The sequence below is a fragment of the Orcinus orca genome, chromosome 19 (assembly GCF_937001465.1).
Source record: "Orcinus orca chromosome 19, mOrcOrc1.1, whole genome shotgun sequence".
Classification (NCBI taxonomy): domain Eukaryota; kingdom Metazoa; phylum Chordata; class Mammalia; order Artiodactyla; family Delphinidae; genus Orcinus; species Orcinus orca.
In genome coordinates, this window is record NC_064577.1 from 51,618,637 (window position 1) to 51,629,905 (window position 11,269).

The 11,269-nt window shown below is 36.7% G+C and overlaps 1 protein-coding gene and 1 non-coding gene across 3 annotated transcripts in view; one reads left to right on the forward strand and one right to left on the reverse strand.

The window, feature by feature from the left end:
• Positions 1-10,602, forward strand: part of HSF5 (heat shock transcription factor 5) — a 52,128-nt gene extending 41,526 nt beyond the window's left edge. For both annotated transcript variants that reach the window (XM_049702330.1, XM_004271766.3), the window contains one exon: positions 8,330-10,602. In XM_049702330.1, the coding sequence (XP_049558287.1) occupies positions 8,330-8,400 (71 nt within the window). In that variant the 3' untranslated portion in view covers positions 8,401-10,602. The remainder of the gene's footprint in view (positions 1-8,329) is intronic.
• On the reverse strand, positions 7,533-7,660 carry LOC117202134 (U6atac minor spliceosomal RNA). Its single transcript, XR_004484319.1, has one exon. It is a non-coding gene; the product is annotated as a U6atac minor spliceosomal RNA (small nuclear RNA).
• Positions 10,603-11,269: the final 667 nt, after the last annotated feature.

The following is an 11,269-nucleotide window of genomic DNA, read 5'->3' on the forward strand; positions in this document are numbered from 1 at the left end:
TCTGAGACTTGTCTTTTTGTTTTGTTTATGGTTTCCTTTGCTGTGCAAAAGTTTTTAAGTTTCATTAGGTCCCATTTGTTTATTTTTGTTTTTATTTCCATTACTCTAGGAGGTGGGTCAAAAAAGATCTTGTTGTGATTTATGTCAGATAGTGTTCTTCCTATGTTTTCTTCTAAGAGTTTTATAGTGTCTGGTCTTACCTTTAGGTCTTTAATCCATTTTTAATTTTTTTGTGTGTATGGTGATAGGGAGTGTTCTAATTTCATTCTTTTACAGTAGCCATCCAGTTTTCCCAGCACCAGTTATTGAAGAGACTGTCTTTACTCCATTGTATATCCTTGACTCCTTTGTCATAGATTAGTTGACCATAGGTGTGTGGGTTTATCTCTGGGCTTTCCATCCTGTTCCATTGATCTATATTTTTGTTTTTGTGCCAGTACCATATTGTCTTGATTACTGTAGCTTTGTAGTATAGTCTGAAGTCAGGGAGTCTGATTCCTCCAGCTCCGTGTTTTTCCCTCAAGGTTGCTTTGGCTATTTAGGGTCTTTTGTGTCTCCATACAAATTGTGAAATTTTTTGTTCTAGTTCTGTGAAAAATGCCATTGGTAGTTTGATAGGGATTGCATTGAATCTGTAGATTGCTTTGGGTAGTATAGTCATTTTCACAATATTGATTCTTCCAATCCAAGAACATGGTATATCTCTCCATCTGTTTGTGTCATCTTTGATTTCTTTCATCAGTGTCTTACAGTTTTCTGAGTACAGTTCTTTTGTCTCCTTAGGTGGGTTTATTCCTAGGTATTTTATTCTTTTTCTTGCAATGGTGAATGGTATTGTTTCCTTAGTTTCTTTTCCTGATCTTTCATTGTTAGTGTATAGGAATGCAAGAGATTTCTGTGCATTAATTTTGTATCCTGCAACTTTACCAAATTCATTGATTAGCTCTAGTAGTTTTCTGGTAGCATCTTTAGGATTTTCCATGTGTAGTTATCATGTCATCTGCAAACAGTGACAGTTTTACTTCTTCTTTTCCAATTTGTATTCCTTTTATTTCTTTTTCTTCTCTGACTGCCATGGCTAAGACCTCCAAAACTATGTTGAATAATAGTGGCAAGAGTGGACATCCTTGTCTTGTTCCTAATATTAGAGTAAATGCTTTCAGTTTTTCATCATTGAGAATGATGTTTGCTGTGGGTTTCTCGTATATGGCCTTTATTATGTTGAGGGTGGTTCCCTCTATGCCTACTTTCTGGAGAGTTGTTATCATAAATCGGTGTTGAATTTTGTCAAAAGCTCTTTCTGCATCTATTGAGGTGATCATATGGTTTTTATCCTTCAGTTTGTTAATACGGTGTATCACATTGATTGATTTGCCTATATTGTAGAATCCTTACATCCCTGGGATAAATCCCACTTGATCATGGTGTATGATCCTATTAATGTGTTGTTGGATTCTGTTTGCTAGTGTTTTATTGAGGATTTTTGCGTGTATATTCATCAGTGATATTGGTCTGTAATTTTCTTTTTTTGTAGTATCTTTGCCTGGTTTTGGTAGCAGGGTGATGGTGGCCTCATAGAATGAATTTGGGAGTGTTCCTTCCTCTGGAATGTTTTGGAAGAGTTTGAGAAGGATGGTTGGTAGCTCTTCTCTAAATGTTTGGTAGAATTCACCTGTGAAACCATCTGGTCCTGGACTATTGTTTGTTGGAAGATTTTTAATCAGAGTCTCAATTTCAGTGCTTGAAATTGGTCTGTTTACATTTTCTATTTCTTCCTGGTTCAGTCTTGGAAGGTTATACCTTTCTAAGAATTTGTCCATTTCTTCCAGGTTGTCCATTTTATTGGCATAGAGTTGCTTGTCTCTTAGGATACTTTGTATTTCTGCGGTGTCTGTTGTAACTTCTCCTTTTTCATTTCTAATTTTATTGATTTGAGTCCTCTCCCTCTTTTTCTTGATGAGCCTGGCTAATGGTTTATCAATTTTTTTTATCTTCTCAAAGAACTAGCTTTTAGTTTTATTGATCTTTGCTATTGTTTTCTTTGTTTCTATTTCATTTATTTCTGCTCTGATCTTTATGATTTCTTTCCTTCTACTAACTTCGGGTTTTGTTTGTTCTCTCTGTAGTTCCTTTAGGTGTAAGGTTAGATTGTTTGAGATTTTTCTTGTTTCTTGAGGTAGGATTGTATTGATATAAACTTCCCTCTTAGAACTGCTTTTGCTGCATCCCATACATTTTGGATCATCGTGTTTTCATTGTCATTTGTCTGTAGGTATTTTTTGATTTCCTCTTTGATTTCTTCAGTGATCTCTTGGTTATTTAGTAGTGTATTGTTTATTAGCCTCCATGTGTTTGTGTTTTTTACGTTTTTTTCCTGTAATTTATTTCTAATCTCATAGCATTGTGGTCAGAAAAGATGCTTGATACAATTTCAATTTTCTTAAATTTGCTGAGGCTTGATTTGTGACCCAAGATGTGATCTATCCTGGAGAATGTTCCATGTGCATTTGAGAAGAAGGTGTAATCTGCTGTTTTTGGATGGAATGTCCTATAAATATCAATTAAATCTATCTGGTCTATTGTGTCATTTAAAGCTTGTGTTTCCTTATTAATTTTCTGTCTGGATAATCTGTCCATTGTTGTAAGTGAGGTGTTATAGTCCCTCGCTATTATTGTGTTACTGTCGATTTCCTCTTTTATAGCTGTTAGCATTTGCCTTATGTATTGAGGTGCTCCTATGTTGGGTGCATATATATTTATAATTGTTATATCTTCTTCTTGGATTGATCCCTTGATCATTATGTAGTGTCCTTCCTTGTCTCTTGTAACATTATTTATTTTAAAGTCTGTTTTATCTGATATGAGTATTGCTACTCCAGCTTTCTTTTGATTTCCATTTTCATGGAATATCTTTTTCCATCCCCTCACTTTCAGTCTGTATGTGTCCCTAGGTCTGAAGTGGGTCTCTTGTAGACAGCATATATGTGGGTCTTGTTTTTGTATCCATTCAGCGAACCTGTGTCTTTTGGTTGGAGCATTTAATCCATTCATGTTTAAGGTAATTCTTGATGTGTATGTTCCTATTACCATTTTCTTAATTGTTATGGGTTTGTTTTTGTAGGTGCTTTTCTTCTCTTGTGTTTCTCACTTAGAGAATTTCCTTTAGCATTTGTTGTAGAGCTGGTTTGGTGGTGCTGAATTCTCTTAGCTTTTGCTTGTTTGTAAAGCTTTTGATTTCTCTGTTGAATCTGAATGAGATCCTTGCTGGGTAGAGTATTCTTGGCTGTAGATTCTTCCCTTTCATCACTTTCAATGTATCGTGCCACTCCCTTCTGGCTTGCAGAGTTTCTGCTGAGAAATCAACTGTTAACCTTGTGGAGATTACTTTGTATGTTATTTGTCATTTTTCCCTTATTGCTTTTAATAATTTTTCTTTGTCTTTAATTTTTGTCTGTTTGATTACTGTGTGTCTTGGTGTGTTTCTCCTTGGGTTTATCCTGCCTGGGACTGTCTGCACTTCCTGGACTTGGCAGGCTATTTCCTTTCCCATGTTAGGGAAGTTTTCAACTATAATCTCTTCAAATACTTTCTCGAGTCCTTTCTCTCTCTCTTCTCCTTCTGGGACCCCTATAATGTGAATGTTGGTGCGTTTAATGTTGTCCCTGAGGTCTCTTAGGCTGTCTTCATTTCTTTTCATTCCTTTTTCTTTATTCTGTTCTGCAGCAGTGATTTCCACCATTCTGTCTTCCAGGTCACTTATCCGTTCTTCTGCCTCAGTTATTCTGCTATTGATTCCTTCTAGTGTATTTTTCATTTCAATTATTGTATAATTCATCTCTGTTTGTTTGCTCTTTAATTCTTCTAGGTCTTTGGTAAACATTTCTTTCATCTTCTCGATCTTTGCTTCCATTCTTTTTCCGAGGTCCTGGATCATCTTCACTACCATTATTCTGAATTGTTTTTCTGGAAGGTTGCCTATCTCCACTTCACTTAGTTGTTTTTCTGGGATTTTATCTTGTTCCTTCATCTGGGATGTAGTCTTCTGCTTTTTCATTTTGTCTATCTTTCTGTGGTTGTGGCTTTCATTCCGCAGGCTGCAGGATTGTAGTTCTTCTTACTTCTGCTGTCTGCCCTCTGGCGGATCATGGTTCTCTCCTGAATGAAGTCCTATAAACCTCTAGTAACATCAGGCTAGTCTCTGTCTTTTTGCATTTTTATTGGTTTCTATACTTTAATTCCTTGATTGGCAGCTTTGATAATGAAGGAAGCTCACTTTAATAAAATTATTGTGTTTAGATGCTTGTTCTTAGAAGCTGTGTGCCAAATGCTTTTTTTAAAAACATATTTATTTATTTGGCTGCCCTGGTTCTTAGTTGTGGCACACAGGATCTTTGTTGCAGCCTGTGGGATCTAGCTACCTGACCAGGGATTGAACCTGGGCCCCCTGCATTGGGAGCGCAGAGTCTTAACCACTGGACCACCAGGGAAGTACTGACAAATGCTGTTTTAAAGCCCAATCATTAAGGCTAAGAGGATTTGTTGCTCATACATAACTCACTACGTAACTCATTCTGAGACTATTACAGAGCCATACAGACTATTGTTTCTTTAAACATGCCTATTTGTGATGTGCTATTGTCCATTATTTGAACCTATCAATACAATAAAGTGTCAATTAAATAAATGACATTTGTTCACTGAAAAAAAGAGGATTTGTTGTTGTTGTTCTTCAGTCTGCCTCCCCATAAGAGCTCTGTAGGTGCTTTATAGTCTTTACCTTTGTCATTATCAAGAATTCCTACTCTGCTTTCAAAGCAGGGTTGCAGTTGGGTCTGTTCATTTTCCAAATTCTTATTTTCGTATTTTCTGTCACCATATGGTCTTTCCTTCTTATTCTGATATGGAGTCGAAGTGTGTAGAGAATGATCATAATTAGGTATTACTCATTCTGTATCCTTTGGTCAGCTTTTAAAAATCCTGATGCCTAGGTTGTACTCTGTACCAATTAAATCAGAATATATGGGGGTAGAAGCCCTCGATCTCAGTATTTTTTTAAAGCTCCCCAGGTGATTCCAATGTGCAGCAAGATTTAGAAACCATTGGCTTTGCTTATTAGCCATATAGTGTAGAGGTTCTTTCAGTCGTCTCTTCATTCCTCAGGATTAATTAGATGACCTTCTAATAATGCATTTTAGTTACTTGAAAAAAAGATGTTATATAAATTAAGATATTACTGTAATCATTGTCACTGTTCTTTAGACTGTAAAGAAGCCATTTTTGTGGTAAAATATACATAACATAAAATTTACCTTTTTAACCGTTTTTAAGTGTACAATTCGGTGGCATTAAGTACATTCACATTATGTACTACCACCACCACCTTCCATCTCCAGAACTTTTCTCATCTTCCCAAACTGAAATTCCATATCCATTCCGTCCTTCCCTGCAGCCCCTGGCAACCATCATTCTACTTTCTGTCTCTATGAATTTGACAACCCTAGCTACCTCATATGAGTAGAATCATACAGTATTTATCCTTTTGTGACTAACTTATTTCAATTAGCGTGATATCTTCAAGGCTCACTCATGTTGTAGCATTTGTCAGAATTTCCTGCCTTTTTAACGCTACATAATATTCCCTTGTATGTAGCTACCACATTTTGTTTTTCCATTCATCCATCGATGGACACTTGGATTGCTTTCACTTTTTGGCTATTGTAAATAATGCTGCCATGATCATGGATGTACAAGAAGCCACTTTTAAGTGATAAACTGATGTCTGTTCTCCCTCTACAAGATGCTTATCTGGATAGATGCTTGTTTTTTTTGTTTGTTTGTTTGTTTTTAATTTTTTTGGCCTCACAGCATGGCATGCAGGATCTTAGTTCCCCAACCAGGGACTGACCCCTTCCCCCTGCAGTGGAAGCTTGGAGCCCTAACCACTGGACTGCCAGGGAATTCTGATATTGCTTGTTCTTTATGGATAGGTTGTAGTGTTGTTCACCAGATGAGCTAGTACCTTCTCCTAGTGATTGGTCTTCCTTTGACAAAATATGGAAAAAATTAGATACTGTTCCAAATGCCCTCTAGATTGACTCATAGTTGGTGGTAGAATTATTTTATTGTATCAGCTGTCTTGCCCAGACTGTTGATCAATCCTACAAAGGTTGTGTTCTACAAATATAGTAACAAAAGTCTCTGTATGTCTAGTAGGAAATAAAGGACTCATTCTGTATAATTTAGTTTAACTCCAAAATGCTACTAGGACAAAATTGTAAATCTAAAAATCAAGCTAAAAAAGGCTCCCTGGTCATGTTGCTCTAGAAATTGCAAACTAATTAGACTGAATCTAGAAGCCACATTAGGATTCCTTCATTTCTGACTATGTTATTCAGATAGGCCATTTAACTCTATTTCTTTTCTTTTTTAAACATCTTTATTGGAGTATAATTGCTTTACAATGGTGTGTTAGTTTCTGCTTTATAACGAAGTGAATCAGCTATACATATACCTATATCTCCATATCTCCTCCCCTCCCACCCTCCCTTTCCCACCCCTCTAGGTGGTCGCAAAGTACCGAGCTGATCTCCTCGTGCTATGCGGCTGCTTCCCACTAGCCATCTATTTTACATTTGGTAGTGTATATATGTCAGTGCCACTCTCTCACTTTGTCCCAGCTTACCCTTCCCCATCCCCGTGTCCTCATGTCCATTCTCTACATCTGGGTCTTTATTCCTGTCCTCCCCTAGGTTCTTCAGAACCTTTTTTTTTTTTTTTTTTTTTTTTTTTAAGATTCCATATATATGTGTTAGCATACGGTATTTGTTTTTCTTTTTCTGACTTACTTCACTCTGTATGACAGACTGTAGGTCCATCCACCTCACTACAAATAACTCAATTTCGTTTCTTTTTATGGCTGAGTAATATTCCATTGTATATATGTGCCACATCTTTTTTTTTTTAACATCTTTATTGAAGTATAATTGCTTTACAATGGTGTGTCAGTTTCTGCTTTATAACTAAGTGAATCAGTTATACATATACATATATCCCCATATCTCTTCCCTCTTGCGTCTCCCTCCCTCCCACCCTCCCTATCCCACCCCTCTAGGTGGTCACAAAGCACTGAGCTGATCTCCCTGTGCTATGCGGCTGCTTCCCACTAGCTATCTACCTTACGTTTGGTAGTGTATATATGTCCATGCCACTCTCTCACTTTGTCCCAGCTTCCCCTTCCCCCTCCCCATATCCTCAAGTCCATTCTCTAGTAGGTCTGCGTCTTTATTCCCGTCTTGCCCCTAGGTTCTTCATGACCATTTTTTGTTTTTCTTAAGATTCCATATATATGTGTTAGCATATGGTATTTGTTTTTCTCTTTCTGACTTACTTCACTCTGTATGACAGACTCTAGGTCCATCCACCTCACTACAAATAACTCAATTTCGTTTCTTTTTATGGCTGAGTAATAGTCCATTGTATATATGTGCCACATCTTCTTTACCCATTCATCTGTCGATGGACACTTAGGTTGCTAAAAACAGTGGTTAGATGCCATGAAGTAGGTGGCAGTGCCTTAACCGCATGCGTGTTGTCAGGCCCGAAGGCCTTTTCCATCCTTGTCAAGGGGAGTGCTAACCTTCTCTCTCCTTTCATACAACACTTAACTCTATTTCTGTACATGGTCTTAGCTTTTTATGTTAAAGAACCTAGTGCCTGAACTGAGAGCTCACTTTTTTACTTCTTTCCAGTCTTAATGACCACTCTTTGTTTCTTGACCTCCTTGAAGGGTATACTTTATTTTTAACAGACAATTCAGGTAGACCTTTTTATAAGAGAATCAGCTGTGTTAGTCAATAAGTGGAAATTTTTTGGAGGCAATCAACTTTGGAAAGGTAGTGATTACTTATTTTAACATTGTATTTCTGAAGGCATTACTTTTTCATATTCCCAAAACCCACCTATCTATTTTTATAGCATCGAAGAAATGAATTTTCATTTGTGTGTGTTTATTTCACTTTGATCTTTTTGGCACTTTTCCTTAATTTTTCACTTATAATAAAAGTCAGTTGGAAAGAGGCTTATCCACATCACTAAAAGGAGAGAAACTTTAAACTTTGTTAGTCTCTTTGGGTTAACAACTGGGCTGCATCTGTGTGCTTTAGAGGTACGGGAATGCCCCCCAAATTGAGAATCTGATGAGGTAATGTGATTTTAGAGCCCATTCTACAGGTGAAACATAGCAGCTTGTTCTTCTTGTCTAAAGACTTGTCTATTGAACTCTCCAGTTCGAGAAGCTAAGAGTGAGTAAACAAATCTTTTTTCTTTCTAGATCTTCATCTGCTGGTGGATGTGGCCTGCAAACAGGAGCACTTTCCACAGGAGGAAGAATTAAAAGAGTGAGAATGGATGACAAACGTGACATTGTGCACTGGCTGTAGCTGGAGGCAGACTAGCCTTGCACATGACACACTGTTGGGGCTCTTTCAGTTCTTTAAGGAAAAAAAGTATTTTTTTTTGTTAATTGAGAATTTTGTTAATTGAGAATTGGGAATTTGGTATTTACAACAGCTGTTCAGTTCAGATTGTTTACCTGGACAAACTACCAACCATCTAGCAGTCTTTTTTTTTGCTGCCCAGATCCCTTTCAAATGAAAGTTCCTGGTCTTCTGTTACAGTCAAAAAGCATCTAAAAACAGCTGCATCTATGGTACCGGAGAATAATCTGTGTGGGTGTGCTGGTTTGTCGTCTCGCCACTCTCAAAAGTAGTCAGCACAACTCCAGTGGGGAGTTCAGTCTATCTGTTTCAAGTCACAGTGTGATCCTTTTAGAGAAAATTGTGTGAGAAACAAAGGCCTGTGAGGTAACCAAGATCACAGGTCTAAATGGGTCAGGAATTCCAGGGAGAAACCCTGGGAAAGAGTTAATTTTCTAAGTGATTAACCAGGAAATGCTCTTACTTCCTAACCCAGCATTCTGTTTCAAAAGCAAGGCGTCCGGACTTGGACCATCCATCACACTTAACAGCCCCTGATTCTTCTATATTTACGGGAGCGTTCTTCTATTTTCATATCTTTCTTTAATTTTAATGATACATTATCATAAATGGTAAGAAGGTTTTGTTAATATATCACTTATTTAATATATCTTCTAAAGAAAAGTATTTAGCTTGTTGAATATAATTGTATTTATAAAATGTTGGTAGATTTTTAAGTTTTAAGGCTTTATATTTTTATTAATATTGAGGGGTAGAAGGATAAAGGATGCATATATAATATTTTAATTTTGAAATGGGAATGTACAATGTGTGAACAAAACCATTAAGAGATTTAACACAGTGTTTTCTTATTTTAGATTTTTACATTCAGTAAGTATAAATTCTCATCTATAAAAGATAGTGTGCAAATTTTGGGAGAAGCTGATTAGTAGTCACCTAACAGAAGCTATACCTCTGATATTTTTAATAGTTTATGTATGGTTTAAGCTTCTGAGAGAAGTTTGGGTAGTGGGATAGACTATAACATTTTTATCTTATCCCCTCTTTAGGATCCTAAATTCAAATAGTAGGATTATGGGACTGGTTTTTAGGAGAGGTATCTTGGATGTCCACTTTCTGTGGTTGATCCCTCACTTGCTAATCCAATGACAGCAGAAAATTTCTGATTTAAAGTCTTTTAAATTGACTAGAACTTTCTTATTAGATTCTGCCTCAGTTTTCCTAATAAGCTCTGCAGAAACAAAAGGAAAGCCTAGGAATATGAAACTAGTGAAAAAGGAAAGGCCCTTAGTGATGTGACATAAGTACTATTCAAGCCACGGTGGATGTAGCAATTCATTTCTTAAATTGCATTGTGCCTTCCCAATGATGTACTTCCCCAGAAGTATTACAGAGATAGTAGTTTTTTGGAAAAGGATGAGCTCTATATTGGTCTGCAGTGACTCAGTTTAGATATGAAAATAGGTTCTGAAAAGTGACCTGTTTGGTCCATCTGATTAGACTAGACGATGTCCATGTGATGAACATTTATTCATCTTTATTAGCAAGGTTTAAAAGAGGAACAGATTATCAAGACTCCTACATCTTTTGGTCAGACTGTGTATTTTGGCAGAGTATGTGAAGAGGAGACCCAGTTTCTATATGAAGGAACTTTGCCTTTTCTCTGTCAGGTTGAAAAGCTGATACACTATGTAGGTGATATTCATTCCTTCCCTTAAATATGCCTTTCTTGGCTTTGTATATGTTGAAAGAGATAATATCTTTTGAGGAACATGTGTCAAGCAGGAACCTTGGCATGGATTTGGTTTCAATTGTTTTAAGGCTTAATTAATGAAATACCTTTATCAGCTTTCCAAACCTCTTTTTATATATGAATACAACAGACCAAGGAGCTGGATCTACTGCTATACTCACATGCCTGCTACCTATCAGCTAAAGCTATCATTACTGTCTTGGACAAAGTGGCAAAAGATAAAATAAAATCTTTGTGTGAATTAGTCAGTAGGGTCTGACACATGCTAACAAGGCTCCTGACTAGTGCCTAAGTATTTCAGCACCTTAAGCATGATAAATTTCAGTCAGTCAACAATAAAGTGTTTCAACTAGACTTGTTGTCTTGCTTGTTTTTACTGTTTGGTGATCAATAGAAACCTCAGTCATTATAACTATTAATCATAATAGTAAAGTTCAGAAGAAAATGTGCTCTGTTTTCCAAAGAATCTGACTTTAAAAAAAAAATCCTGAGTTTTTTTCATTTACACTTGAATAGAGATTGAATCCTTAAAATGCCATTAAGGATAAGGACGATTCTTGGACATGTTTATAGAAACCTAGGTTTTTGGAAAAGGATCAAGGTCTTCAGTAACTTTAGTCAATGCAGATGTGAAAGTAGATCCTGAGGTGTGATCTGTCTCGTGTAAAGTTAGGTAGTAGGTGTCAGTGAGATGGGCGATTCATTACCATAGTGATGGCACCTTTATGACATCTCTATGGTAGTTGTGGTCTGTCAATCCCTGAGGGATAACGCCAAAACTTTGAAGCCAGAGAATAATTTCTCTTGCTTATTTATTCTGGTGACTTTGCTTGTCAATACTGTTTAAATAAACACAATGTATCAGTGAACTAAGCTATATAGAGCTGTTTGGTTTGATCCTGAGTAGCTCAAGGTACCCAGACTCATGATACCTATTATCGTCATGCTCAGATCTCAGAGTTTGCTCAAGAGAGGGCAACCACATCTATATTCTTTTCCTTTCAGCTAAGTATCTGTATTA